Source organism: Aspergillus pseudonomiae (genome assembly GCF_009193645.1).
Source record: "Aspergillus pseudonomiae strain CBS 119388 unplaced genomic scaffold BDV37scaffold_35, whole genome shotgun sequence".
In the NCBI taxonomy this organism is placed as follows: domain Eukaryota; kingdom Fungi; phylum Ascomycota; class Eurotiomycetes; order Eurotiales; family Aspergillaceae; genus Aspergillus; species Aspergillus pseudonomiae.
The window spans coordinates 133,378-158,232 of NW_022476027.1; the positions used below are offsets into that span (position 1 = coordinate 133,378).

Consider the following 24,855-nt stretch of genomic DNA (forward strand, 5'->3'; position numbering starts at 1 on the left):
ACTCCATCGCATCGCGACAGAGACCCCGACAACCCTTCCCAGTTGGGCTCATTAGCCAACGATCTCTTTCATTAGCTCCGCCTCTTTGCTTCATTCGCATAGCTAGCGATACTGGGGTGTTTGGCACGTTTCTTCTTTATCGCGTTGCGGAGGGAAGATCGCAAAACCGTTGTTCATCATGCCACCTACTGTAGGTTTCTCCGCGGTGACATCGCTATCGGCTACCCGAATCTTCGTCATATGCAACATTAGCGGAGACCATATACCAGGGATGACCACTGTACTGACAACTCCATAGTTCAGATCTTCACGCTCCGGTCGTCAATTCGGCGATGGCGCCAACCGCACTAGAACCGGCCAGATCGACCACGATGTCTTCGAAGGACTTCCGGTTCGACGATGGACGCGCCAGCTACAGACCGTCTCCCAAACCCCCAAGCTGGACGGACAGGAATCATTTGTAGAAGGCCCTGGCGGAAAGCAAACGATTCCAGAACACCCAATGCCCAAAGACAGCCATCTATTAACCCCGATGAGTAGAGCGCTCCTCCGTGCGGCCCGTGCAGGGTGCATATATATTCGCAAAGCCACAAAAGATGCAGAGGATGAAGAAAAGGAGGTTACAGATGTGGAAGAACAGCCAGCCTTGCAGACTACGGAGCGTAGCTTTGTTACGCGCAAGTGGAGCACGGTCCCCAGGCACTTGGAGAACTCAGAGGTCGAATTTCTTGCTAAGAGACGACCGGGCTTGCCGTCATTATATGGTGCTACAACCGCCGGTGCCAATGGCGCTGAGAATGGGTCTGCGCCAATGAGGAGGACCCGCTTCAAGAAGGTTGACCCGAACAGTGGAAACATCTCTGTCTACGAGGCCTGGGTGCCGGAAGGGCATAAGATTGAAGGGGAAATTACCAACGACTCTCAACTGGTACCAGAAAACAGCGAAACAATTGTAACACCCGAGGCGCCTGCTCCTGGAACAGTTATTGAAGGTGTTGGCGTGGTCAATGCAGAAGGCGTGGTTGTGGCAGATCCAGCCTCAGCGGCTGTCATGACTCCTCCGAAGAGGCGCCCCCCGCCTCCTAAGCGTAAGGCGAAGGGCTTCGGGAAAGGAAGGAGGAAGAAGGTCATGTTCGCTCCTGGTGAGGGAGCAGATGCAAACGCCGTACACGGAGCCGGCACTGGAGCTGGCGATGGCAGCGCCGAAACAGGTTATGGTAAAGAGGGTGCGGATAGGTCGCGGATTTCAGTCGACCAAAATGGCCAGGAAGAAGAAGAAGAAGATGCTGAGGAGGGCGAGGAAAGCGACGACGGCGATGAGTCTATGCTGGATGCTAAGACACCGGAGACCCCACTTCACCAACCAAGTGCAGAGCCGACAACTGATTCAGCATCTGGACCCGTGCCGGAAGTAGTTCCTACTTCTACTGCACCCGCTACTGAAGCCGTGGTTGCTTCACAACCGCCAGCTCCAAATCCTCCAGCCGTCGCGTCAGAATTACCTGCGCAGGCACTCCCACAGCCACCTGCAGTACCCACTGTATCATTCGCACCACAGCAACCCTTCCAGCCTGTTCGGCCCAGTACTGATCTACCAAGCTCTACCATTCCTCCCGCAAAGCCAACACAAGTGACACCTGCTGAGGATGTGGAGATGACCGGTGTCAGCCCCGAGTTCCCCGCTGACGATGCTGCATCCCTACCCCAGACAACACTGAATACTCAACAGCAGACAGCCCCCGAGACCATTGAAGCACCGACTGAGACAGCCACAGATGCAGTCCCCACACAGCTTCAACACATCCCGCAGGTCACTGCACCGGACTCATTCCCTGTCGCGAAGAGTGAAGATCCAACTGGGAAGCCATTGGAAGCTCCTTCGATGGGACAGACTGACTCGGTAGCCGAAGTAGGCATCGTGGACGAGAATGTGAAATTGGAACCGCCGACTAGCCTTCCACAGATGCCGCCACCAGAACAAGCTCCTCAGCCAGAGCAGGCACTCCAGCCACAACAGACTGCCCAGCCAGTACAAACTCCCCACCCACAACCGACCCATCAGTTAGAAGACACCCCCCAGTCAGAACAAACTGCCCAACCAAAACAAGCTCCCCAGTCGGAACAGATCCTCAAATCAGAGCCAGATTCGTATCCCGAGCCGGCTTTACAGCAGCTCGCCGCCCAGCCAGCTGAGGATATTGTAGAGAACAATGGTTCCAGTCTCTTGGACAGTTTAGAAGCAAGTTTAGGACATGCTCCTGACGTCGAGAAAGGGGGCGAGGTTCAGTTTGGTGATCAAACAGAAGCTCTATCTGACCACAATGCTGGTCATATCAGTACGGAGACAACCCAGCAACCTACATCTATGGAGATAGACGTTGACACCATGGACCGGTACACTGAGCCAACCTTGCAATCAGCAGCAACACAACCTGCAGAGCCCATTGAGCCGGTGGCTGACCAACCACCTACACACACCCCAGAAATTGCTACCGAAAACAGCGCAGAGCAAGCCACAGAACCCCCTACGGAACAGCAGATGCAGCCCACGACGGAGACACCGATAGAGCCATCAATAGAGCCTGCTACTCAAGAATTCACGCAAGCTTCTGTTGAGCAGCTAGTCGAACCTACCGTGGAACAGACTGAGCCGAAAGCGGAGGAGCTGGCCCCAGTGCAGGTGGAAGAACCACATGGAGAGCCCCAAGGAGTACAACCACCTGAAGCACAGCCAGAACCGATTCCACAACAGAGCTCAGCACAAGAAAAAGAACCTTCCCCGGCTAGTAATTCAGAAGCACCTGCAGCGTCACTCCCAGAACTGCCGCAAGAAACACCTATCGAGCAGATTCCACAGCCTACGGAGCAAGCAGTAGCGCATCCTTACCTGGAAGCACCGGTGAAGCCGTCAATGGAACAAGTAGAGGAGCGACCCGATGCTTCTCAACCAGAGACGACACAGCCTCTCCAAGAGGATGAGCCTCTGCCACCACAGCAACCGGTTGAACTCCAGTCACCCCGGATTGCGACTCCACCTGCACCAGCCAGTACAGAAGACGTCCAGCCCAGACCCATCGAGAACAGTGAAACCAGTGAAACCCACGAGTTAACTGCACCAAATTTCTCTCCAATCTCTGACTTGAATCCTGAGCTTGAAAAAAAGGAGGAAACAGAAACACAGCCAAAAGCAGGGGAGACAGCACCAGCACCAGCACCGGGACCTGACACTGTTCAAGACCCATCGAGCTAATCTGCACATAGTATATAGTATTTGTTTGGGGGCAAAGGGTCGCTTGATTGAACTGGGACCAGGCGTATATCGGTGTACGGCGTTGTATTGTGCTGGAAAGGGGATTCTGGATTTTAGGACCAGGCATATTTGGATCGATCGCATGTTGTATCATAGGAGTATCCACAAGTCAGAACGTCATACAAAGCTCACACCTTTTGTTCTCATGATAACCCGCAAAAGACAGGAGAGTCGCGTATCGCAGAGGCCGAGAGCGATTGAAAACAAACCATGGCATGCTAATCTCTTCTGTACGTTATGAAATGGTTCCAGCGTTCAAGTGATTCTAAACTAGCTGTCGAGCCTGAATAGGTACATACATGTCAGCCAGAACTAGGACTGTAAAATTCTGTATGCAGGCACCTTGAGTGTCCGGGCATTTCCAGGTAGTCGAATGGAGTGATTTTTCAGTCAATGATATGTGGATCCTCTTGACTAGGTTTCTTCACCGAATGGCTACCTGCCGGGTCAAGTGACTGTGACTATCGAAGGAGGGTGTGAGTCGATGTGAGAATTATTCACCTTCCTCATTTCCCCCGTCGGTGTAAATGTGATATTGTATTCTACTTAGATTCGTCGAACTTGCCTCAATATGGAAAGGGACTGGTAGAAAGGATTTGCCATAGTATACTAAATATATACGAGTGCAACGCGCACTTGCATATCTCTCTCTCCACTGCAATAATACAGAAATTGAGGATCTCATTAGCAAAGTCAAAATTGATTCAGTTAATTAAACCAGCTAGTGATAGACAACATCGACCTAGACAACTGAACTTATATCCTGTCGACTAACCAGCCAGGAAGAAAGTAGTAACATTACAGCAATAACACCGCCTCTGCAAGTCAGATCTCGTAACACAGCAAACATCAAAACCAGTGAACAGGAGTGTTGGACACAAGAAGAAAGATAGAATACCGTCAGACCATACCAACATCGGACCCAAGGTTGATCGATGACGACGCACAAGGTGTAGTGGAAGCAAAAATAAAACATTAGGCCAAAATACAAGGGTAACTTATCATCAAGAGGGAAAGAACGAGCAGGAATTGTCAGTAAAGAAAGAGATAAGAAAAATGAGAGAAATGGAGCAAGCTCCCCAAGAAGTTGGAAGAAAAAGATAGCCGTGGACGAAGCAGTATTCACACAGTAGATCGGCCCAGGATGAAGCACCTGAGGTATTCTTATGGAGCCAACATGCCCAAATTGATCATGCCTTGGGGTTCTTAGCAGCCTTGCTTGCTGTCTTCCCGCGAGGAGTACTCTCCTTGACTTTAGAAGTACGCTTGGCAGGACTCTTGGTCTTAGTGTCTTTCTTCTTCACTGTACGTTTGCGAGTGTTCGTCCCCTTAGCAGCCTGGAGAATCTTCGCTTTAGTCTTCTCGGATGGACGGCTTAGTTTAGATGTTGATGGCGCCGGCTGGGTTTTGGTTGTCTGCATCGGTTTCCTGGCTTTAGTCTTTGTGGTTTTGACCTTCGGCAGTTTAACTTCCTTCTTGGATCTGGCATTATCTTTCTTCACTTGTCGCCGTGCTGGGGTTGCGATGGCTTTCTTGCTTGTCGTCTTGGTGGCTTTTGTGCTGACACTCGTTTTCGAACTAGTTTTCGATGTTGTAGTTGCTTTGGAAGCAGAAGAACGTGCTTTGGAAACAACCTTCTTCACACCAGACTTGATGGACTTCGAACCAAGAAGCTGTCGCTTATTGACGCGCGAAGTAGATCCACTCAACACCTTCTGCTTGGTGATGCTGGCTTTTTTATTGTTATTCTTCGAACTAGATTTCTTCTCGTTTTCAGCCCTCAGTTCCTTCTCCTTTGAACGCTGCTCTTTCTCCCGCGGTCGTGGTCCAAGGATACCACGGCACCTGTCTGATCCACATCGGCATTGCTGAACGTTTTTCTGAGAATAGGGGCTACAAGTAGCAGGTCAGCATCGACAATCCCAAGTTATATGGTAAGGTAACCTTACTCAAAGTTATAGTCATAGGTCAGTTCGTCCCCGGTCATGATTCCGCGATCACCAGCAAAAAGCGCCATACGCGGTTTTCCCGCGACTGTCCATTTTTCCATCCGACAGTTGGGCTCGCAAGAATGGTTTACAAAACGAGCGATAGAGCCCCTGGTAGCATCGATGATCATGTTCTGATCGAAGTACATTAGGTAGTAGCACTGATAGCAGTCAATACGTCGCCCATCCACCAGAGCAAGGGGGGAAAGGATGCATACCTCGTTTTTTTTATAAATCGTCCTCATGCGTTTCTCACATTCCGCTTGCGTTATGATCTCTCCTGTGTATTCCACGATGACCTGGTTAGGCTCGAAGGTGCGGTTGCTACGAACGCCATATCCTCGATCTTCCGTCTTGATGACTTCAACACCGATATTGTATTTCCCGCCCACTTTGGTTCTCTGCTTCAGTTCCTCGAAATTCCGATTTCCACACTCGGGGCCCACACCACAATTGCTGTCATCACATTCATAGAACATGTAACGGTTCTGACATTCCTCGTCACAGCCAGTTTCTTCCGCGCACATGCACTTGGATAGCTCCAATGGCTTGTTTGCTCGCCATATGCTGGATGCTTCCCCTACAAAGACATCTAATTCCGCAAGTTAGCCATCATCGCGAGTGTCTGCTACTGGTAATCATACTCTTGTTTGTCTTTCTCCACTCATTGGGCTTGGGTTGACCCGAAGGAAGCGGAGAAAATATATCGAAGGGGAGTTCAAAATCTCTTCCCTGTTTCAATAGTCGATCTCCTGCAAACATTGGCATCGGAAGCAGTCTGCGTTGTGTGGGACCTTGGCTTCTGCGCTTTGCATTTCTGTTCCTACTCTGCAGGGGCCGAGACTCTGTGTATTCCTGGCCTGTGTACAATCCATGAGCTAACCAGCGCTTTGTCTTGGATCGAGTCACAGGCTTGGGAGCCTCCTGCTCGGTGTCTTCATTTTCCTGGATTTTGGCAGGGAGATCGCTTTCAGAAACACGCCTCTTTTTCGCCGCAGGAGCCTCGCTGGCAGCCTTGACCGGGTCCTCCTTGGGAGCAGTAATTCGAGGTCGTAAACTAGCACGCCGGCCAAGTTCTTTACCCTTTCCCACCACGTCACGCGAGCGTTTGCCCAAAACGCTGCTAGCCCGGCCAACAAGGTCTGAAGCCTTCTCTAACAGACTCAAACGAGACGAGCGTCTTACTGGCGACTTGGTTTCCTTAGCCGTTTCAGTAATTTTGCCCTTATTGCTGCCCCCTTCCTCAGTCAGGATCCGCTCTACGCGCTTCCGTAAAGTGCGTTGTTGCAGTGACGTGCCCATGTCACTGGCCTGCAGCTCTTGCGAGGACTTAGAAACTGGAGTATCTGGAGCCATTGGGTGGTCCCCTTCGGTCTCCATATTGTCTTGTGCGAGCGTTGCCTCACTCCAGGACTCCATGACCGCTATGCTGTGGCGCAGGTGGGAGGCCTGGGACCTCTTCCCGCCCTCAGCTTTATCGAGCAGAGCCTCCTCCGAGACCGCGGGGTCATTTTCGCCAGCCGTAGACAAGGTCCCTTGGTTATCTATCTCCATGTCGCCGTCGAGTTGTGCCTCCCCCCGTAAAGAGGCGCGTGTTACACGTGTAGATCTTCGCCGTGCAGTCGGCTTTTCCTCGGTAGACGCGTTTTCATTGTTACTGGAAGTCTCCGAGCGACTGTTCTCGGGGGTGAGGAGTTGTTCTGAATACTCAAAGGCCATTGTGTCGTCCGCGGGCTCGTGAGCGTGCTTATTGAGGTCTGAAAGGGTTGCGGGAGTCGCGGGAGGCGCGCCGGCTGAACTAAGTTGACTTTCCATCCCAAGGGTCTCGGGACTGATTTGCGGTGAGTATTTGGGACTGCAGGGGAAGGGAGACCGCCCGGAAGGGTGAAACGATAGTGCCTTTGAGGGGTTTATGCGTCAAATAAAGAGGGGGACTGAGGTCCGGCTGAGCTGACCTGATTTCCCAGGTACGGGGGTCGAGGTGGCTGCCTCTTATCAGGAGTGACTGTGTTAGGGCCTACACTTTGGGGATCATATTAGAAGCTCAAAAGAGAGGTCTCTGACACGCAACTTCCGACGGGCAAATGGCAGCGAGAAGGCTGGCTTGAGGGGCACGGGCGTGGTATGGAGAGGGAATGGGGGAGAAGAAGAAGAGATGCGGAGAGGGTTGAAGAAGTCCGTATCGAAGGCACGGCGGAATGCAGAACCACCAGGGAAGCGAGACAACCACCAGGCCAGACATTCGGCCCCACGCATAAATCCCCCCTGAGGGTAAGCAAGAGTAACACTCCATGTAATTGGAGCCCAATTGTTTGGTCTCAGACCAGTGCATACGCCACCGCACTATCTACACCCTCCCCATCCATTCCATCCTGATATTGTCCCATTCCCATCCATGGGCGCTCACCATCAGCTGTCATGACGCTACATGCCCTGCGATCTACTACATACCATTTCGGATCTGGATGGATTATTCATAGTCTATCTGCAGGTTGGGGTTTCGATATCATACAAAATATCCCTCGTATAACGTAATATCAGAGTCCAAAACCAAGAGTTGCCTCGCAGCAGATTCGTCGAGGTAAACAGAAGGAAAAAAGGAACCGAGGCACAAGAAGGAGAGTGTGAGGAAAAGTACAAATAAACAAATCAAAGACGCTTGGCTCAACGTGTATATAAATTGCCTTGACAGATTGGTATGGGCAGAAGAAAGTGAAGATATGCCTATTCATGCATTGAGGAGGCAAGATGAACCCCAAACAATAAACGAAAGAAAATAATAAAGGACCGTAAAACCATTATTACTGGAACGTATCTTTAGAAGAGAAAGAGAGAAACTAAAGATGGCTGATGCCTGAGAAAGGTAGAAGAAGAGCCCTATCTATAAAAATAGTGTCTGGTGGGCGCCCCATATTTTGAGAGTATCGTTAGAGAACTCAGTCCTGCGGCTGACCAGAAGGGACATGCTGCATCTCTATGCCTGCTTGAGCTTCAACGTCTCGTGGAAGGTATTTTCGTTTCACCATGCTTAAGCGCTGGTCACCCTCGTGATATGACTTCTTGAATTGCATATATGTCGGGGGCCGAGGTCGCCCAAAGACGGATATCCAATTCTTCAGGATATTTCCTTGAGTAAAGGGCCGATGACGGTCCGCTTTCACAAACTTGTGGGAATTTAGATATTCCCTAGTAGTCTCTCCCCGAGCAACCAGGAATAGGTGGTAGGCCCAGAGGGAGGCTGGGTACGGAGCCGCAACGGCTCCATAGAGGACCATAGCCCAAGGCACCCTCCATTTATCGATCGCATTATTGAAAGAAACGCCCTCTCGTGATCGATATACGAGGATATGTGCCAGACTTGCGCCGATTAAAAACAACGCGAGGAGTGTGGACGAGCCCACAAAAGTGAAGAAATACCGATAGTTGCGACGGCCGACACAGTTGTTAAGCCAGACGCAATGATGATCAAGTGTTTCGATACAATTGTCGCAGACACGACAATGATAGCAACGCGGAGGTCGCCATATATTGCAGGTTTTGCAGAATTTCACTGGCACGTCCATAGCTGCAACCTCAGAGGTCGCCAACTTAACCATAACCCAGTCATTCGTTGGCGGACCGATCGCTAGCGGATCATCTGATGGATCTGGCGGCGGCATCGAGTGAAGATTACGAGGAATGATCTGACATAGGGGAATTAGCGACAAAGACGTCGTGCCTTATACTGGAGCTCTTTCTTACCCCGGGGTCAACGACAGAGGCGTGCAAAAACGAGGAAAAGCATAGATAGAAGAGATAAGCGAACAATATAGGAATAGCGGGTGAGATATTGTGCCAAAGCCAAGGTGCCCTGCGCAAGGTCAGCAGTGATTTTTTTTTCGAGCAGATCGACTCATATAGGGAAGGTATCTTACGAGAACCCAAAGAATAAAGCTGATGGCACAACTACCAATACTCCGGTTGCAACATTGACGGGCTTGTCCCGAGAATTTTGAAACCTCCCACCACCACAGAAAATAGTGTTGCCAAGGAAATATTCATAGTTCTTGCCCAGATGGCTTTTGCTTACCGCCCGACTCTGTTTCTCAATGGATCCTGGAGACGAACCGGCAGATGACAGCCGCTCGTGATTCCGACTATCGCGATGCTCTTGGCCACCGTTTCTATTTGGTGGAGATAAGAAGGTAAGAGGAGATCTTTGGGAAATGTCATGACCGCCTGGACTAGCAACACCCACGCTCAAGTTGAGGTGAGGCTGAGAAGGTTGGTTCTGTCTTTCTTTGTCGCGTAGAAGCATAGCACTTTCGCCTATACTTCGCGCTGTTGTATTACCAATGGGACTGGCGTTTGATGTGTTTCGGTCAGGGAGGATGGGGTCTGTGAATTCCGTGCCTCGAGACGGAGGAACGTCCTGCTCCTGTGGAATGGAGCTCTGAGCAAGCGTGCTATTGGATATTAAACTGCGCCTATTTTGACTTGCGTGATCACCCCAGTCGTCCGATGATTCTGTCCCTTTCGTCATAGGACGGCCTCGATGGGCTTGGAGTCGCTGAGAAGATAACGGCCGAAAAAAGCCTTGCGCTGTCAATGAAGGAATGTGGCTCCGGCTCAGTCTGCTATTCGAGCTTCCTGGTCGGGTTGCTGGTTGGCTGGTAACAGAACTCCTCACAGGGGGAGGACCGGGCCTACTAGACACGGATGGCCGTGACCGGTGCGGTGCGTACGAGGAGATTCCGGTATTTGATTGTGACTGATCCCCATCTTCAGAAGTCATATCCTCCGTTACTCGAGACGAGATACCTCCCACGGAAGGCGGACGAGGAATACCCAGCGCATGTTGCGTGGGCCCTGGAGGTGGCGCATCACTTGCTTCTGAGTTGACTGGTGAGAATGCCATGATGTTCTAAATAGGTAGTTGCTATGCTGCTAGCAATTAATGTTGACTATCATGTTGTGGCTAGACGAAGGAGAGGGATATTGAGCGTGATATCAGCCAAGGGTCGCTGTAATCGAATGCGCGAAGAACAGAACTGGGATAGGAGTTGATCAAGGAGCGACAGCTACGACGAAAGAGCAAAAGAAAGAGAAAAAAGCCGAAAGTATGATCAAGTTAAAGAATGTAAGCAACCTATGCATCAGGACTGTCAGTAAGCCCTGTGCGATTTCGATGTCAAAAACGCGGCGCCGAAGATAGCCTCCCCCTATACGATTCGACAATAGGGATTCCGAACAGCACGAACCTTTAAATAGAGTTGCGATCGACTGCAAAGCAGCTAACAAGCCAGTTACATCACGACAGCGACGCGAGCTGCATGCTGTGCAAGTCCAGGAAAGCTGAAGGCAGGAACAGCAAAAAGACACCCCTCGCCCGTCCAACGGCGTGCACGAGCATTATCGCATTCGATGTAATCCCCTACTTGGCCCAACCCCAATCCGGTTAGGGCCAGCTGGCTAGCCGGTCCTGACTAAGCCTCGGGAGCTGATGGGCCAACGAAATGTCACCTGATGTGATGCGCCGGCAACATCATCGTCCGACACCCACGCATTCTCCCACCTCTCTAAAGAGATCTCCGGTTTACCTCACCACCTTCTATACCTCGCAACTACCAAAATGTCGTCAATTGCCGCCATGGCCTCCCGCCGGGCCTTTGCCCGCCAGTCTGCCTTCCGTGCCCCCGCTCGCCGTTTCTACAGCTCCAAGTTGGAGGAGGCCAGCCTCGACAAGGCTCCTCGTCGTGACCCTGAGCTTTACGTACGCAGCTACTTTCGTCTGATCAATTGGGCTGATGGAATTGAACTCTAATCTTCTATAGGTCCTGCTCGGTGTCATGTCCGGTGCTTTCCTTGCTGCTGGATGGTGAATATCCTTCCCCGTACCCACTTTTACAACCCGCGACCGGCCGCAAAAATTCCCCAATTGCATGTGGAAGCCAAACAGAATATTAACAACTCTTTCCTCATGACAGGTACTTCGGCAAGAAGCCCACCTCCGTGAACTCCGAGAGTAACGTGCGCATTGGCGAGAGCGCCATGCCTTGGGAGCGTGAGGACGACGGCAAGGTCTACAAGTACCAGTACCACCCTCACGGTGACAAGAGCCAGCCCCTCAGAAACGCCCCCAGCGCTCTGAACACTGTTATTGTGCCCAATGTTACTCTGCCGGCTGTATGTTCAATCCCCACCTTGCTTCAGGATGCATTTTTATATATCGGCTTTCGCGATGTTCGAGAGAGAATAGCTACTAAGATAATCCCTCAGGATCTCCACGAGCGCTACAACAAGTACGGCAAGGAGGAGTGGGATTACTAAATGGTCATACAGCTACATAGAGGGTTATTAGGGGTTTGGTTGAGAGGCATCTCAACACTGGTCGCTGTATACTAAAATTGCTGTGAAGAGTAGAGAAGCGTTGTGCATAGTACATCTTGACGGGAATCAATTGGAGACTGCTTTTGTGCATTACAAGGAGCTTCTAAGTGAACAGTGGTATACGTTTAGGCGGTCGACCCAGTGGGAAGTAGTCATGTACAAAGTCACATTTCGTTAGATCAAAGAGGGATAAAAAAAAATTAGTCTCTGGAAAGGAAGTACAAGAGAAGAGGATGGTCAAGATTGACGATTGTTGAAACAAAAGGAAAGGAAGAAAATTCGCGGTAGCAGAATGCAAAAACCCAAGATGCCTCGTTTCCGTTCACTCCAGGAGATTAGTTAGTCGCCTCGTTCCCTTCGCTGGCGGGCTTTGCTTCGGGAGGATTAGGCTCTGCAGCAGAGCTTCCCCCCGCAGCGGAGGCGGGGCCATCATGTGCAGCTTGTTTTTGCTTCCCAATAGTCTCGGGATTCTGACCCTCGACGTCTGGATGCGGTGGGGCTACTTGGCCATTGATCATTTCGACCTCATGGCCGTGTTCCAAGCGAGTGCGAGTTTCATGGCGAGTCTCGAAGGATACTTTACCCTCTTTGGCAAGGGCGGCAACAAGGTTCTCGTCTAAAATATTGCCGTCCTGATCACGGTATTCAACTCGTGCCTTAGCAACAGGCGGCTGGGGCTCCGGGGTAACACTGGCATCTTCTGCTTCTTCCTGGAGGATTTGTTGGTCTTGCTGTGGTGGAGGGACTACAGGGACCTCGGGGGGAGGTGCCTGTGTTGTTGGTACAGCAACATTGGTATTTGTAAAGTGGGTCACATATTGGCCAAGCTAATGTTTCCTTGTCAGCCGTCGTGATGCGACACGCCTAGTAGCCTCGTCGGGGAGGTTGCCATTTCGGAACACTTACGTCAGTATGGAAAGTGTTGCAGTCGAAGTCCCAGGTATCCAAAAGTTTCACCTTGCGGCAAGCGTCTTGAGTCCAGGGGTTGCCATAGACCAAAGGAGAATAGAGAGTGAAAGTGAAGATGCTCAGTGCGAGGAAAATACCAGCCAATGCCTTGCCAATGGCGGGCTTGGATGCTAGTCCAAGAGCATGGATACGGTTGGCGAGGAAGTCAAATTCTTGACACAAGGTGATAATGGCAAAGTAAAGCGCTGGAAGATAATGATGGAGAAAGAGCTGCCGAGCCATGAGGTAGAAGGGGAAATAGTGGAAGGCCCATCCCAGGACACTTGTGCCAACCTCGTAGTCAAATCTTTTGAAATTGACGTTGCGGTAGTCGGCACAATTACGTTGCCAGCGAAGAATGGAGATTCCCTTGAACAGTACATAGATGCCAATTGCCAATGTCGAGGACCACCAGATAAGTGGGTTGCCAAGGAGGTAAATCTGGCGATGATCTGTGCCCCAGAAATTGATGCCACGGAGCAGCGTTGGCCACGACGGGGGTCGCGAATCCCAAGCGTGAGACTCCGTCAATCCCGCATTGGTCGTCCACATCACCTTCTGGAGCTCCCAAAACTTGCCCAAAAACCCGGGATTTCGGTAATTAACCTTCTCTGCATCCACCGGCAGCATTGGGTGGCTGTTAGACTCGATGTACCAGACACTGTTGGGCAAAGTGCCTCCCTTCGCGCAGGTCACCTCCTGCTGCTCCCAACCCCAGTCGGGAAGTTTGACTTTGTGAGAGAATAGGACACAACCGGTCATGACATGCACTAACTTGAATTTGGACTGGATGGTCCTCAAGCGCTTCTTTGCTTCTTCACCCTCTGACATCGATTTGACGATCTCTACGCGGAACATGTCATTTGCATCACCAGCAAAGCCCTCGAACCCATAGGCGGATACTTCATATTGCCAATCCGCCTCAGTGACAGGTGGGCGCTCGTCGTGCGAATGGACTCTCCTCTGAGTCATCAAGTGGTTCAATCTAATGATAGCACCATCTTCAATATACTCGGCGGTAATATTATCCCAGGCAAAAGGACCCGCGATTTCTCCGTCGGGACCAAGAGGTTGAGTCTGGTTCTCCGCAATGAAGATGTTGTTCTCGTCCTTGTGCGGATAGAGCGTGATCTGCTGTTGTTTGCTTCCCGTGGGGTACATGTGGTTGTGAGAATGAAGGTAGCCACCCTGCGTATTAAGGTGGCGGAGACTGATACGGGAGCCGAAAACAACGTCAGCGGGGACATCTTGCATTGCCTTCGAATTCAATGTAGCCTGGAACTCAGACGACATAAACCCATCGCCCTCACCCGGATTTACCAGGCACAGGAAATGGATTGCAAACATTCCACAGTAGAAGCCCAATGGAATCACGATGAGGCAGAAGAACCGAGCAAAGAAATGCTTAAACCACAAGCGCTACAAGGACATCAGCTAACAATTAGACAAGGTTCTAACCCTAGAGCACATACCGGAGTGACATTTTTTGTATCCCCGAGGAGAACCCATAGTTGAATGATGGTGAGAGAGCCAACCCAAGCCACCGTGAAAAGGCCAACCCATTTGACACTTAAAGTAGCACCAAGACATAGACCAGTAGCAGCTAACCAAAACCACCAGGGTCCACGGAAGGCGTGCGATGGGCCTAGTTCTTGCTGGTTCGTGAAAGATGTGAAGGACATGGCCGTAAGCGCAGTAAAGAACACCAGCGGCGAGTCTAAGAGGATTAGACGAGACTGGGTGACCAGGGCATTCTCTGTTAGGTGGTTAGCGCGTGTGGGTATCCAGACCAAGAAAATAGATCAACTCACCAAATATCACCACACCAGCACCCAGCACGGCAGTCGTGGTGCGGCATCCCGATGCTTTCAACGTCAAGAACATCAAGGACACCGTAAGCACACCCATAATAGCTGGGAGCATTCGCATTGCCACATATGGGACGTTTGCTTCCAGATAGTCCTTGCCGATTTCCTTGAAATCGAAATCGCCATTGAATCCAGCCAACCAACCAGCAAGTGTAAGGAGAAGTTTAGCAAGTGGTGGGTGAACATCCATGAAAAAGCGGCCCTTGATATATTTCGATGCAAAACCACCAAAACTGTGGGTATATTAATTAGCCCAATGCGGGTCGTCTCGCGCAATTACAGAGATATTAGGACATACTGGACTTCGTCGAAGACAACGCTTGTCGGCTGATAGATTCTAAAAAGACGGACAGCGGCAGCGACCAAGGTGACGAGAACTAGGGCCTTGTAGTCGGAAGTAGGAAGGCTGAAGATACTGTTGTCCTTAACTCCATCCGAGCCATAATTCAACGTCTCTGCGGCTGCCTTCTTGCGATTTTTCGGTCTCGGGGAGCGGCTTGAGGAGCGGCTTGCCTTTGTCGGAGGCTGGACCTCCAGGGCGTTCTTGGATCTGGGCGGCATTTTGGCGCCAATGAGGTTAAATAGACTAAAGATCGGAAGAAAGGGACGGTATCAAAGGATATTAAAAAGGAACGAAGACCATCAAGAGATATCACAGATACGCGAAGAGGGTAAGCACGAGGTATGGAGGGCTCCGACTCCAGATGGAGCTTTCAACAACCCCACGCCGAGCAATGGAACCAAATAAGAAATGAGGGCAATCAATCAACGAGAGTAGTAGGTTAAAAGACTATACGCCATGACAGAACAAGAAGAAGAAAACAACTAGAAAAGATACATCGACCGTTGGTGAGGAAGACAACACGTGTGGGACAAATTAGGGAGACGAATGAAAGCGGTGTTCCGGTTTAAGGCCAGATCGTCGGCGGACAAGGAGTTTGAGGTTGGAGTTGACTAGCAAAGGAAGCTAAGTCACGACGGAGAGTAGTCCCGGTGGCAGCGGTGGTTTGGCATTCCCCATGAGAACAGCCCCTAAATCAAACAAGACAGAAGAACACAAACCCTTTGTCCAATGCGTCGAAATTAATAGAAATTATTCACCTACGTTGTATATTATGCCATGTAATTTTAAGTGCATTATTTCCAACGGGCATTCTAAGCAATTACTCGCTCATCCTAAGTCTCCACCAATACTTCAAGTTGACTAGCGCGCGGCTAGTTCAACCGCCGTGAGCCCCAGTAGCCGCGCCCAAGATGAGGTAAGGCAAGCCAAAGAAGAACGCTTGTCACTGCTTTTCCACCCCCTCCAGTTATCACTTACATCCCCACCCGCCATCGGCTTGACCTGTGTCTCGAACATGGCGTCGATAAGCAATGGAAACACGCCAACTTTGCCGGAGGAGGTAGGCAAACCCCCGGAGGGTGTCGTCTTGCCACCCAAAGATATTCGAGGTAAGTTTCAGCTTTCAGCTTTCTCAATTGAGAAAAAAACCATTACTCACATATGCACAGCGATCGTGGAGAAGACCGCAGGTTATGTTGCAAGGAACGGTATCGTCTTCGAAGGTGAGTTACCAAATGTGCCAGGAGCCTTTCCTGGGTTGGAAAACTGACCAACAATGGGCAGATCGCGTACGCGAGAAGGAGCGCAATAACCCGAAATTCTCATTCCTCAACCCAAACGATCCTTATGCGAGCTTCTATCAGTGGCGGCTTACGGAAATCAAGGAGGGTAGGGGAACTTCTGTCTCTGCAGGGCGACCGGGCGAGCTAGCTGCAGTTCCTGAACCGGAGCAACCAACGGGTCCCGAACCGCCAACAGAATTTCACTTTTCAGCGCGGATGCCGATAATCAACGCGCAAGATCTGGAGGTCGTTAAACTTACCGCTCTATTTGTGGCGAAGAGGGGGAAATCGTTCATGACAGCCTTATCCCAGCGAGAAGCCAGGAATTTCCAGTTCGAGTTTTTGCGCCCGCAACATAGTCTCTATCAGTTTTTCACACGATTGGTCGACCAATACATCATATTGCTACGATCGGAAGGACTTGACCAGGCGACGTCCGAAAAGACCCGTCTAACGGAGCTCGAGCATAATGTGCAAAACAAGTATCATGTTTTGGATCGCGCTAAGAAGCGCGCCGAGTGGGTGAAGTACCAGGAACAGCAGAAGCAAAAGAAGGAAGAGGAGGAAGAACAAGAACGCATCTCTTACGCGCAGATTGACTGGCATGACTTCGTGGTTGTCGAAACCGTGCTATTCACAGAAGCCGATGACCAGGTTGACCTTCCCCCGCCCGCCTCCCTCAACGATCTTCAGTCTGCTTCGTTGGAGCAAAAAGCTATGATGTCCCTAAACCCTCTTCGCATCGAAGAAGCCATGCCGACAGAGGAGGAAACGCCGACATATTATAACGCCTACCCGGTCCAACCAGAGCTGGTGCCCCAGCCGGTCGCCCAGCCGGCCGGACCAGCATTCCCTCCTCAAGTACAACCTCCCCAACCCGTTCCAGTTGCTGCTGCCGCGGCGCAGGAGGAGGAGCAGCGTATTCGCGAGCGGATGGAAGCTCGCGATCGTGCCGCTGCAACTCAAGCGGCCGCCAAAGCCGCCCCAGGTCAACAGCCGATGCGTATTCGCTCAGACTATGTCCCACGTGCGCAGGCGCGCCGTCTCAACCAGTCTGGCGCAACAGCACTCTGTCCCAACTGTCACCAGCAGATCCCAGTTGCCGAACTGGATCAGCACATGCGTATCGAATTGCTCGATCCTCGCTGGAAAGAGCAGCGTGCCAAGGCCGAATCCCGCAGTGCTACAACCAACCTGTCAACCGCCGACGTGGTCAACAACCTCAAACGTCTCGCCAGCCAGCGCAGCGACGTCTTCGATTCTACAGTGCTCCCGGGCGCCCCCGATCCAGAAGAAGAAGCGAGGAAAAAGCGCATGGCGTTCGAGAATGCCCCCGGCGCAGGACCGACGCCGCCGATGGTCGGTCCTGCCGGTGGCCCACCCAATCCTCAAAACATGAATATCGAAGAACAGATCAGACACCTTCACGAGCGTTACCGGCAATGATCGAATATCCGTTGGGTCTTTTGGTGATTGGACCGTTCATCGGCGTTTTTCATCTGGAGTTATCGGCCTTCTTTCAAACCATTGTTTTCCTATTGACGTACGTCTTACGCAGATGTAAAATATCCTTTCTGCCTTCTTATATCTGACGATTGTTTTATTAAATCTCGCTCCAATATTTCCAGGCGGGAACTCCACAGAAGTAGATATTTATACCAAAATGCCAGCCCGCAGTATGAGTTCAAACACCTGATCCCACGGCCTGTATTTAGACGGCTCTAATCTAGCCAGTTGGAAAGCACTGCCTTGAAAAAACAGTTCCTTGTAACCTTCCGCAGCCAGACTGGATTCTGGCTACTATACTCCCTAGATGAAATCTCAAAACGTGTGTATTATCAGAACCTCTATACCTTATGTGCATATATAATAGCCATAGGCCGACATGCTCCTGCATCATCCCGTACATTAGAAACGTGGACCTTTTCCATCGCCATGTATATCGCATGAAAGCAATACCCGTGAAGCAACCAGTAAAAAAGAAAACACCCGAATGAGACGCCAGCGAGAAAGGAAGAAACGGCACAAGATGAAAAATGACCAGTGGACCCCGTCTGTCCATCTGGGTCACTGTTGATGCTTGAAACACAGAATGACCATTGCGGTCTAGTGGCGCTCAAAAGCAGAACAGACCAAACTAAGTGGGAAAAATGAGGGGGAAAAAAAAAAGAGAAGGAAAAAAAAAAAGCACGACGATAAGCTTAAGTGTATAACAAAAAAGGGACAATGAGAAAGGGGACATTAAGTACATATTATCAATAATAATACAAGTCTCAAGAGTAATTCAATACAGCTCCGTGAGTGGTCAAAATAAAAACCAGTGAAGAATTAGGTATCGGTTGGAAGAGAATCGGTATCAAAGGTAATATAGAGAGAAAGATGATGGGGGTGTCGTGTGGAGAAGGGAACAAAAAGTCATCGTCTTCTAGATGACCTTGGCGCTGGCGGTTTTCAGCTGCTGAACTTGCGCATCATCTTTTTCGCAGCTGGTGACAACAGCCTGGCTGACGACTGATTCATCAGGCTGAAGCATGATTTTGTCGTTCTCGCCAGGGTTGGCAATCACGCAGACATTTACTTGCTCAATGGGCTGTTCAGAAATCTCGTCTTTGCCATAATTCTGAGCTTCGCTGCTATCGTACGGCGCTGAGACTGCCGTGCTGCTAACCGGAGATGTTGAGGCAGCGGACTCAAAAGGATCATCACTCAAAGACGCTCTGCGTGGGTCGTGATCGTTCAATTCATCGTCATTATTGCTATTCGTGACTAGGACTTCTTTGGCCTCACGGGAGACATCGCCTTGGATTTCGATGTGATCATCAGTCAGAGGCTCTGGCTCCTGCTCATTGGTACACGAATGACTTTCCATGCTACTGGTTTGTGTGAAAATGGGGACGACACCACCCCCAATGCGGGACCAGAACATTCTCTCCCTTAAGCGAACTGTTTCTTCCCAGGCATCCTTTTCATCTTCCGTGTCGCCAACGCGGATATGCGAGTCAAGGATAAGACGGAGATAGCCAGTGAATTCGCAGGAAGAACGAACCTTCTCTAGGCAGAGGACACACAGGGGGTACCGTTGAGCCGTCTCATTCTCGGACGTCCGAAAACGGTGGGTTCTCTCATTGACGGGACCCGTTCTGCGCTCACCACACAGTGAGCAAGGAAATTCGTATTTCTTCGCCGATGCTGGCATGGGCTCAACCACAAGACTTCCGTCACAAATACCACTCAGGACCGAACGACGTGTGAGCCACGAAATCCCAGGGGCTGCATCAAGTCTGAGTGTTGGCTCGATGTCTTCATTCAGCACACGCTTGTAGAAACGCGTCTCCTTCAGAGGAATATGCGAGTTCGCTGGTTGCGGCGAGGAGATACTTCCATTAGGAGAGTGAGTTTGAGACTTAGCGGGTGACGACGACGCAGATCCAAATCCACCACTGCTGAAACCCGCGGCTAAGCTCATAACATTTAAGCCGGTATACGTTCCACTTGTGGCACGACTGGGCGGTTTGGAGACACTGGGCAAGGTGAATAATTCCTTGAACTCTTCGAATGCATGGATATCTGTTCGGCATATAGGCCGAATCAGATGAGGAAAACTAGTGGATGGACCTGGGGCTAATTCTTCCCGGATGGGAGCCGGTTCGGAAAGCACGGGTGTTTCCGCACTTTGTTTAACGATTGTTGGAGTCTGCTGCTGCTGTTTCGCCGGAGATGCCGGTGCGGTAGACGCAATCGTACCCGCTTCGGTGTCATCTTTGGTAATGTTCATCTCCTGCAAAACAGACTTAAGCTCTGCCAGTTGTTCTTGGTGTGACGCAAGTAAAGATTCAGTATCCTTCACTTGTGCACGCAACTGTTCGTTTTTCTTCTCTACCGCCTCACGCTCAAGCTTAGCGGCGGCGACCATCTGTAGAGAAACGAAGTTAGTCCTTTGCTCATGCTAGAAAATAGGACGATCATCAGATAATTTACCTTGTTAGCTTCTTCAAAGAGGGCAGCGGTAAGCGTCTCCAGCTCTTGTTCAATACCCTTCTTCTCCTTCTCGATAAGGGCGCGCTGTGCCTTTTCGTCTGCCAATGCAGCCTTTAGTCGTAAGATTTCATAGTCTACATCGGCTTTCTTGATTAAGACTTCCTGATCGATATCCTGTCGATATTTCTCGTTCTCAGACTCCAAAGCTCGGATCTTGGTCTGAGCTTGTTCGAGTTCCTGACGGGTGGCAACCAAGGTATCGTCCAGAGTCGTTTGATTGTTGATTGCTTGGACCAGTTTTACGCTCAAGGCAGCAACTTCGTTACTCAGGTCCGGGTGATGAGATGGTGGTCCCGATGGCTCTGTCTCTACTGAGCTGCTCAAGAGTCTCGGGTCTTTCAGGGTGCTGAATCCACTCTCGGGAAAGTTCCCAACACTTGTTGAGCGTACTGTTGGTACAGGTTTACCGGTTGCGATTCCGGAGAGATCATTCGCCGACCTGGCTTTCGTAAGGGTCCTATCGGGAGAAAGAGCCCTGCTCTCGGAGGAATTGGATCGCTTGTGGTTGTTGGTACGCGGGATCATTGTCGACGGGGAGAGGAAGCTATGGCGTGAATAGTAGGAATGAAAAGCAATTAGACTGTTCACAAGATTTAGCTACTAGATCTATACTTGGAGGAATGGCATCAACGTACTCGGCCATGGTGGTGAACGGTCGGGTTAAAGTTTTAAAATGATATGGAAAGCACGGAGACCGGATGTAGGTGTCACAACCACGAAAAATTCAGTTGGTCCGTCTTTCGCATCTGGAATGTACCGGGCAAAGTGAAAAGAGAGCGTCGGGATGGTCCTGCATGTAGCAGTGGCAGTAGGGGGGTGTCACGGTAACGCAATCCCCGCCAGCGCGCAGACTGGAGCGTGATCAACTGGTCGGCATACGAAGCATTGGGTTTGATAAAGGATCGGGACGGCGATCGGAAAGAGAACGGAGAGTATTGGCGGAGAATGAAAGAGAGTGAGGGTTGTAAAGGATAGACTGGAAGGGGAGAGGGGGGAAGATATTAGGACGGCAATCTAGTGGGTATGAATAGTGACGAAAGAAGGGTGTCGTCGGAGAAGGAAAGAAGGAACCCCTCTTTTTGAACGATTGAAGGAAATCGATCGCAAGTTGAGAGCAGACGGATCGCAGCAGCTTTAGTTTTAGTCCGCCGGGGTCACTAGTAGTCGTTAGAGAGGAATTTGGAAAGATGGTTGGTTCAATTCACTTGCAGAGGCAAATCACGCCGGGGCTTAGTCACCTGCGATCCGGATTGGGCCAAGCCGATCGCCTCGGTCACGTCCCCTCCGTCACGGGCAGAGTTGCCTGAATGACGACGATCAGGTGCAAAAGTTGGATCCCTGCATCTCACTGCAAGCCAGTCTTGGTCAGGTGTTTCCTGGCTGATAGTCCGGGAGTACCTAGGTACATACATACTACTACTACGTATAGTAGTAGGTACTCTCAGTACAACCAACTACGTGCCACGTTCCCATCCAATCTCTCGGTTCATCCTCCCCGGGTAGCTTTCCAGCCGTGCGCGAGATCTAACGCGTCAGTCTTTTCTTTTCTTTTTTCTTTTTATTCATCGAATTAATTAATTAAAACCCACACAATTCCACTTACAAACGACAAAAAAAAACTTACCGCAAATTGGGACCTCCGGAAATGAATTATTGACAATACGAAACTACCAATGCTGGTAATTACACGAACCGGCCCATTTTCTCCGACTAATATTAATAGTCAATACTTAAGTAGGCACTTATATTTAGTTTGACGATCGGACATAGTCTAGTCTCGCCATCTATCGGGAGTGGATAAGGACGACTCAGTTCTTGGCGGAAAGCGATGACGACACATGCAGCAATCAAGGGGAACATCTGTATGAAGTCTGAGACAGCGAAGCCGCAGTCAATCAATGGGCAGATTTATCACAAGTCGCAATTGCGGTGTAACTCTTGTACAGTGTCTATCCCAGTTCGTAGTAGGAGGTTTCTGTACGGAGTATGTACACCAAACTTAGTCCATGCTGTAGTTGGGCATTAGTACAGAGTACCTAATGTGTACAAGATACCGAGATACAGAGATAGCACATACGCGCGCTAGTCTATCTTCTCTCCGTGAGTCCCGCCATTTCCTGATTTTACCTCTTTGGGTAAACACCCTCATGGCGCCCCACATCCGTCCGGAACCGAACCCCAACTGGCCTGAGTGCCTCAGGCTGTGGCAAAGGTGGGGTTGGAAACTCTTCTCCAACAAATCCACACTGTCAAGTGAAGTGTGGACTTACAGTATAGTCCTTGCAGTCATACCATAACGATCCCTGGAAGTGTTCTAGACTATCCACGGCCTTTTGTGTCTAACCCAACTGTGTCCATCACCTTGTACTATAATCACCTAACTAGTCAATAAAGAACCATGGCCGACGCAGAGCTGGAAGAGGTGCGTTCCTAAAATTTTGTAGCGCTGCTATCCTGATCTTGCATGGCCGCATCAGACGATGATCAAGCTTGCGAACCATCTGCTGACTCCCAAGCTAGATCAGGAGAGCCCGTCTGGCACAGCTTCAGCAGCAGCAGGGAGGTGGACCACGAGGTGGTGCCGTTCCAGACGGCCAGGATGATCAGAGGAAGTAAGTTTCTTTTTCCCCTTGTCTTGAATTTTACGTGCTATTCGAAGAAAAAGCATTCGCTTTGGACTTGCATAGCGCAAAAGATTACATAGGACTAATGCGTTACTTTACAGACAAGCAGAAGGTATGCTATCTCCTACGCACCCTCCACGACCCCGCGAGAAAGTGAGAGGGGCATGATATGAGCCGTTGTAGCTTCACTTTGGCCCCAGGATTTATATCTAACAATGTATCTATCAGCCGAACGTCGCTCGGCGATTCTGAACCAGATCCTCGAACCCGAAGCCGCCGACCGCCTAGGCCGCATTCGCCTCGTGAAAGAGTCGCGCGCCGCCGATATTGAGAACCGGCTGCTCATGTTGGCACAGACAGGCCAATTGCGACAAAAGGTTTCGGAGGATCAGCTCAAGCAGCTCCTGAATGCTGTGGCTGAGAACCAGCGCAAGGATGAGGAAGAGCATAAGGTTGTATTCAATCGGCGTAAAGGAGGCTGGGATGACGATGATGATTTGTTGGATTTGTGAAAAGTCGAATTGCAAAACAGCGAATGTTGCTTAAACCTGTAAGAAACTTCTTACGGGTCTCCTCTTGATACCTTCATCCCTTATATTCATGCGCTATGAAACAGAAACAAACTGGTCCTAGGCGTTTGCGGTCGGTATATGGTGCAATTCTTCGACAGCACTCTACCCCATTAATACTCAACCATATATTAACACCTTGCTTAATTGACAAAAGGATTGGTTTCCCCCTAGCAATTGTGATACCAATCAACCCGCTTGCAACAATACTTCTAACGTGCGTTAAGATGAAGGGAAGAGTTCATGACTGTATCGAATACACGGCTACCGGAGGCCATCTAATAATAAATAATATACACATTAACAACCCCTCAAGACCAAAACTATGGACTCTGCTGCAACCTCTCCTTCTCCCGCTTTTTCTGCTCCCGAATCATGCGCCTGATCTCCCTCATGTCGGGGGGCTTCTCAATACCCAACTCACTCCGTAACTCATCCACATCCTTCTCCAAAATCTTCTCCCAATAAACATTAATCAACTCCTTACTCTTAAGCCCACTCTTGACCGCCCACGGTAACCACAATGCAAAAAACCGCTCCCGTTCCGCAGGCTTCAATCTCACAGCAGCAAACATACTCAACCCGGTCATGGGAATAAGAGTATTTAGAAACTCGAACGCCTTCAGCGCTATCTCCCCCTCAACGAAGGTTGGCAGGCCCGTCACTGCGTGATAGAAGTCGTGGCACTCCCGGTAGCGCTGCATAACGTATGCGCATTCCTCGTCGTCAATGTACTGGACGTTGTCGCGGGTATCGGGGGAGACGCCTTCGCGGTCGAGCCAGGCGGCATAGGTGCGACCGACGGAGTTCTCGGGGAGAGAGCGGAGGTATGGTAGGCGGAGGGTTTCGGAGGTGATGCGCGGACGTTCGCGGAGGATCTGACGGCCGGTTGGGTCCGAGAGCATGGCGTCACGGAGACGGTAGATGAAGTAGGGAGTTGCGGTTGCTTCGCCGCAGGCTGCGATAAGATCTATATAATTCCGGGGTGTTGGTGTTAGCCAGTATGGTTGTCTTATGGTTCATCAATTTTGTAGGTTCGATGCGAATTATAGAATTGGTTGTTATGGGAATTTGAAGGAAATAAGAAAGCTTCTCACCTGCTCTCCGAGGATTCAGCAAAGCTCCTACAGCAGACCCAACAGCTAGAGCACCACGCTCGACGAAGTTCAATGGGACATGGCCGGGATACTTTGGCGGCGGGCGATTGTTCACGGAGAAAGACCGCGTGCAACAGCTTACTACCGTAACAGGTGTTGACAAGGTCAATTCGCGTAGGTTCAGAGCTCCGCGCCTCCCAAGAACCGACATTTTAAGCGCAGAAGGCGACATGTCTCTATGGACATGACCCTTTGAAAGAATGCGACACTAAAGGTTGTAGAGTGGTACGATGCCCGGGGAAGATCTCCGGTTGGCGTTGCTGGTGCCTGTGCGACGCCGTACAACTGATAAAGATCGATAAGCAATTTATCGCCCAGCCCTATCATGTTGCTTTTTACGGCCTCATTCGACCACTAG

At 50.5% G+C, this 24,855-nt stretch overlaps 9 protein-coding genes across 9 annotated transcripts; 4 read left to right on the forward strand and 5 right to left on the reverse strand.

Annotated features, from left to right (window-relative positions):
- Positions 1–47: 47 nt before the first annotated feature.
- BDV37DRAFT_248898 (uncharacterized protein) lies at positions 48–3,564 on the forward strand. The gene is made up of 2 exons (XM_032082022.1): positions 48–190; positions 299–3,564. The coding sequence occupies exons 1-2, from the start codon at positions 179–181 to the stop codon at positions 3,248–3,250; spliced, it is 2,964 nt and encodes a 987-aa protein (XP_031941177.1). The 5' UTR covers positions 48–178; the 3' UTR covers positions 3,251–3,564.
- A 443-nt stretch (positions 3,565–4,007) lies between these two features.
- BDV37DRAFT_248900 (putative histone-lysine N-methyltransferase (Ash1)) lies at positions 4,008–7,795 on the reverse strand. Its single transcript, XM_032082023.1, has 4 exons — positions 5,943–7,795; positions 5,517–5,890; positions 5,260–5,459; positions 4,008–5,203 (listed from the first exon to the last, which is right to left on the reverse strand). Exons 1-4 carry the CDS (start codon positions 7,111–7,113, stop codon positions 4,501–4,503), a joined length of 2,448 nt encoding a protein of 815 aa, XP_031941178.1. The 5' UTR covers positions 7,114–7,795; the 3' UTR covers positions 4,008–4,500.
- erf2 (palmitoyltransferase ERF2) lies at positions 7,752–10,643 on the reverse strand. Its single transcript, XM_032082024.1, has 3 exons — positions 9,213–10,643; positions 9,040–9,148; positions 7,752–8,981 (listed from the first exon to the last, which is right to left on the reverse strand). The coding sequence occupies exons 1-3, from the start codon at positions 10,193–10,195 to the stop codon at positions 8,235–8,237; spliced, it is 1,839 nt and encodes a 612-aa protein (XP_031941179.1). The 5' UTR covers positions 10,196–10,643; the 3' UTR covers positions 7,752–8,234.
- Positions 10,644–10,909: 266 nt separating this feature from the next.
- On the forward strand, positions 10,910–11,607 carry BDV37DRAFT_283341 (uncharacterized protein; the record flags this gene model as incomplete). Its single annotated transcript, XM_032087267.1, has 4 exons — positions 10,910–11,050; positions 11,112–11,155; positions 11,265–11,463; positions 11,557–11,607. 4 exons carry the CDS (start codon positions 10,910–10,912, stop codon positions 11,605–11,607), a joined length of 435 nt encoding a protein of 144 aa, XP_031941180.1.
- Positions 11,608–12,002: 395 nt separating this feature from the next.
- pmt1 (protein mannosyltransferase 1) lies at positions 12,003–15,044 on the reverse strand (the record flags this gene model as incomplete). The annotated part of the gene is made up of 5 exons (XM_032087268.1): positions 12,003–12,494; positions 12,574–14,034; positions 14,088–14,371; positions 14,427–14,716; positions 14,782–15,044. The coding sequence occupies 5 exons, from the start codon at positions 15,042–15,044 to the stop codon at positions 12,003–12,005; spliced, it is 2,790 nt and encodes a 929-aa protein (XP_031941181.1).
- A 797-nt stretch (positions 15,045–15,841) lies between these two features.
- Positions 15,842–17,555, forward strand: BDV37DRAFT_283343 (putative pre-mRNA splicing factor; the record flags this gene model as incomplete). Its single annotated transcript, XM_032087269.1, has 3 exons — positions 15,842–15,935; positions 15,996–16,049; positions 16,111–17,555. The coding sequence occupies 3 exons, from the start codon at positions 15,842–15,844 to the stop codon at positions 17,553–17,555; spliced, it is 1,593 nt and encodes a 530-aa protein (XP_031941182.1).
- A 979-nt stretch (positions 17,556–18,534) lies between these two features.
- On the reverse strand, positions 18,535–20,893 carry BDV37DRAFT_271786 (guanine nucleotide exchange factor SEC2; the record flags this gene model as incomplete). The annotated part of the gene is made up of 3 exons (XM_032084769.1): positions 18,535–20,022; positions 20,088–20,727; positions 20,862–20,893. 3 exons carry the CDS (start codon positions 20,891–20,893, stop codon positions 18,535–18,537), a joined length of 2,160 nt encoding a protein of 719 aa, XP_031941183.1.
- Positions 20,894–22,452: 1,559 nt separating this feature from the next.
- Positions 22,453–23,506, forward strand: BDV37DRAFT_125063 (DNA-binding protein). Its single transcript, XM_032078643.1, has 5 exons — positions 22,453–22,569; positions 22,668–22,759; positions 22,873–22,883; positions 23,000–23,321; positions 23,388–23,506. Exons 1-4 carry the CDS (start codon positions 22,546–22,548, stop codon positions 23,281–23,283), a joined length of 411 nt encoding a protein of 136 aa, XP_031941184.1. The 5' UTR covers positions 22,453–22,545; the 3' UTR covers positions 23,284–23,321; positions 23,388–23,506.
- A 157-nt stretch (positions 23,507–23,663) lies between these two features.
- coq4 (ubiquinone biosynthesis protein COQ4) lies at positions 23,664–24,648 on the reverse strand (the record flags this gene model as incomplete). The annotated part of the gene is made up of 2 exons (XM_032084770.1): positions 23,664–24,310; positions 24,438–24,648. 2 exons carry the CDS (start codon positions 24,646–24,648, stop codon positions 23,664–23,666), a joined length of 858 nt encoding a protein of 285 aa, XP_031941185.1.
- Positions 24,649–24,855: the final 207 nt, after the last annotated feature.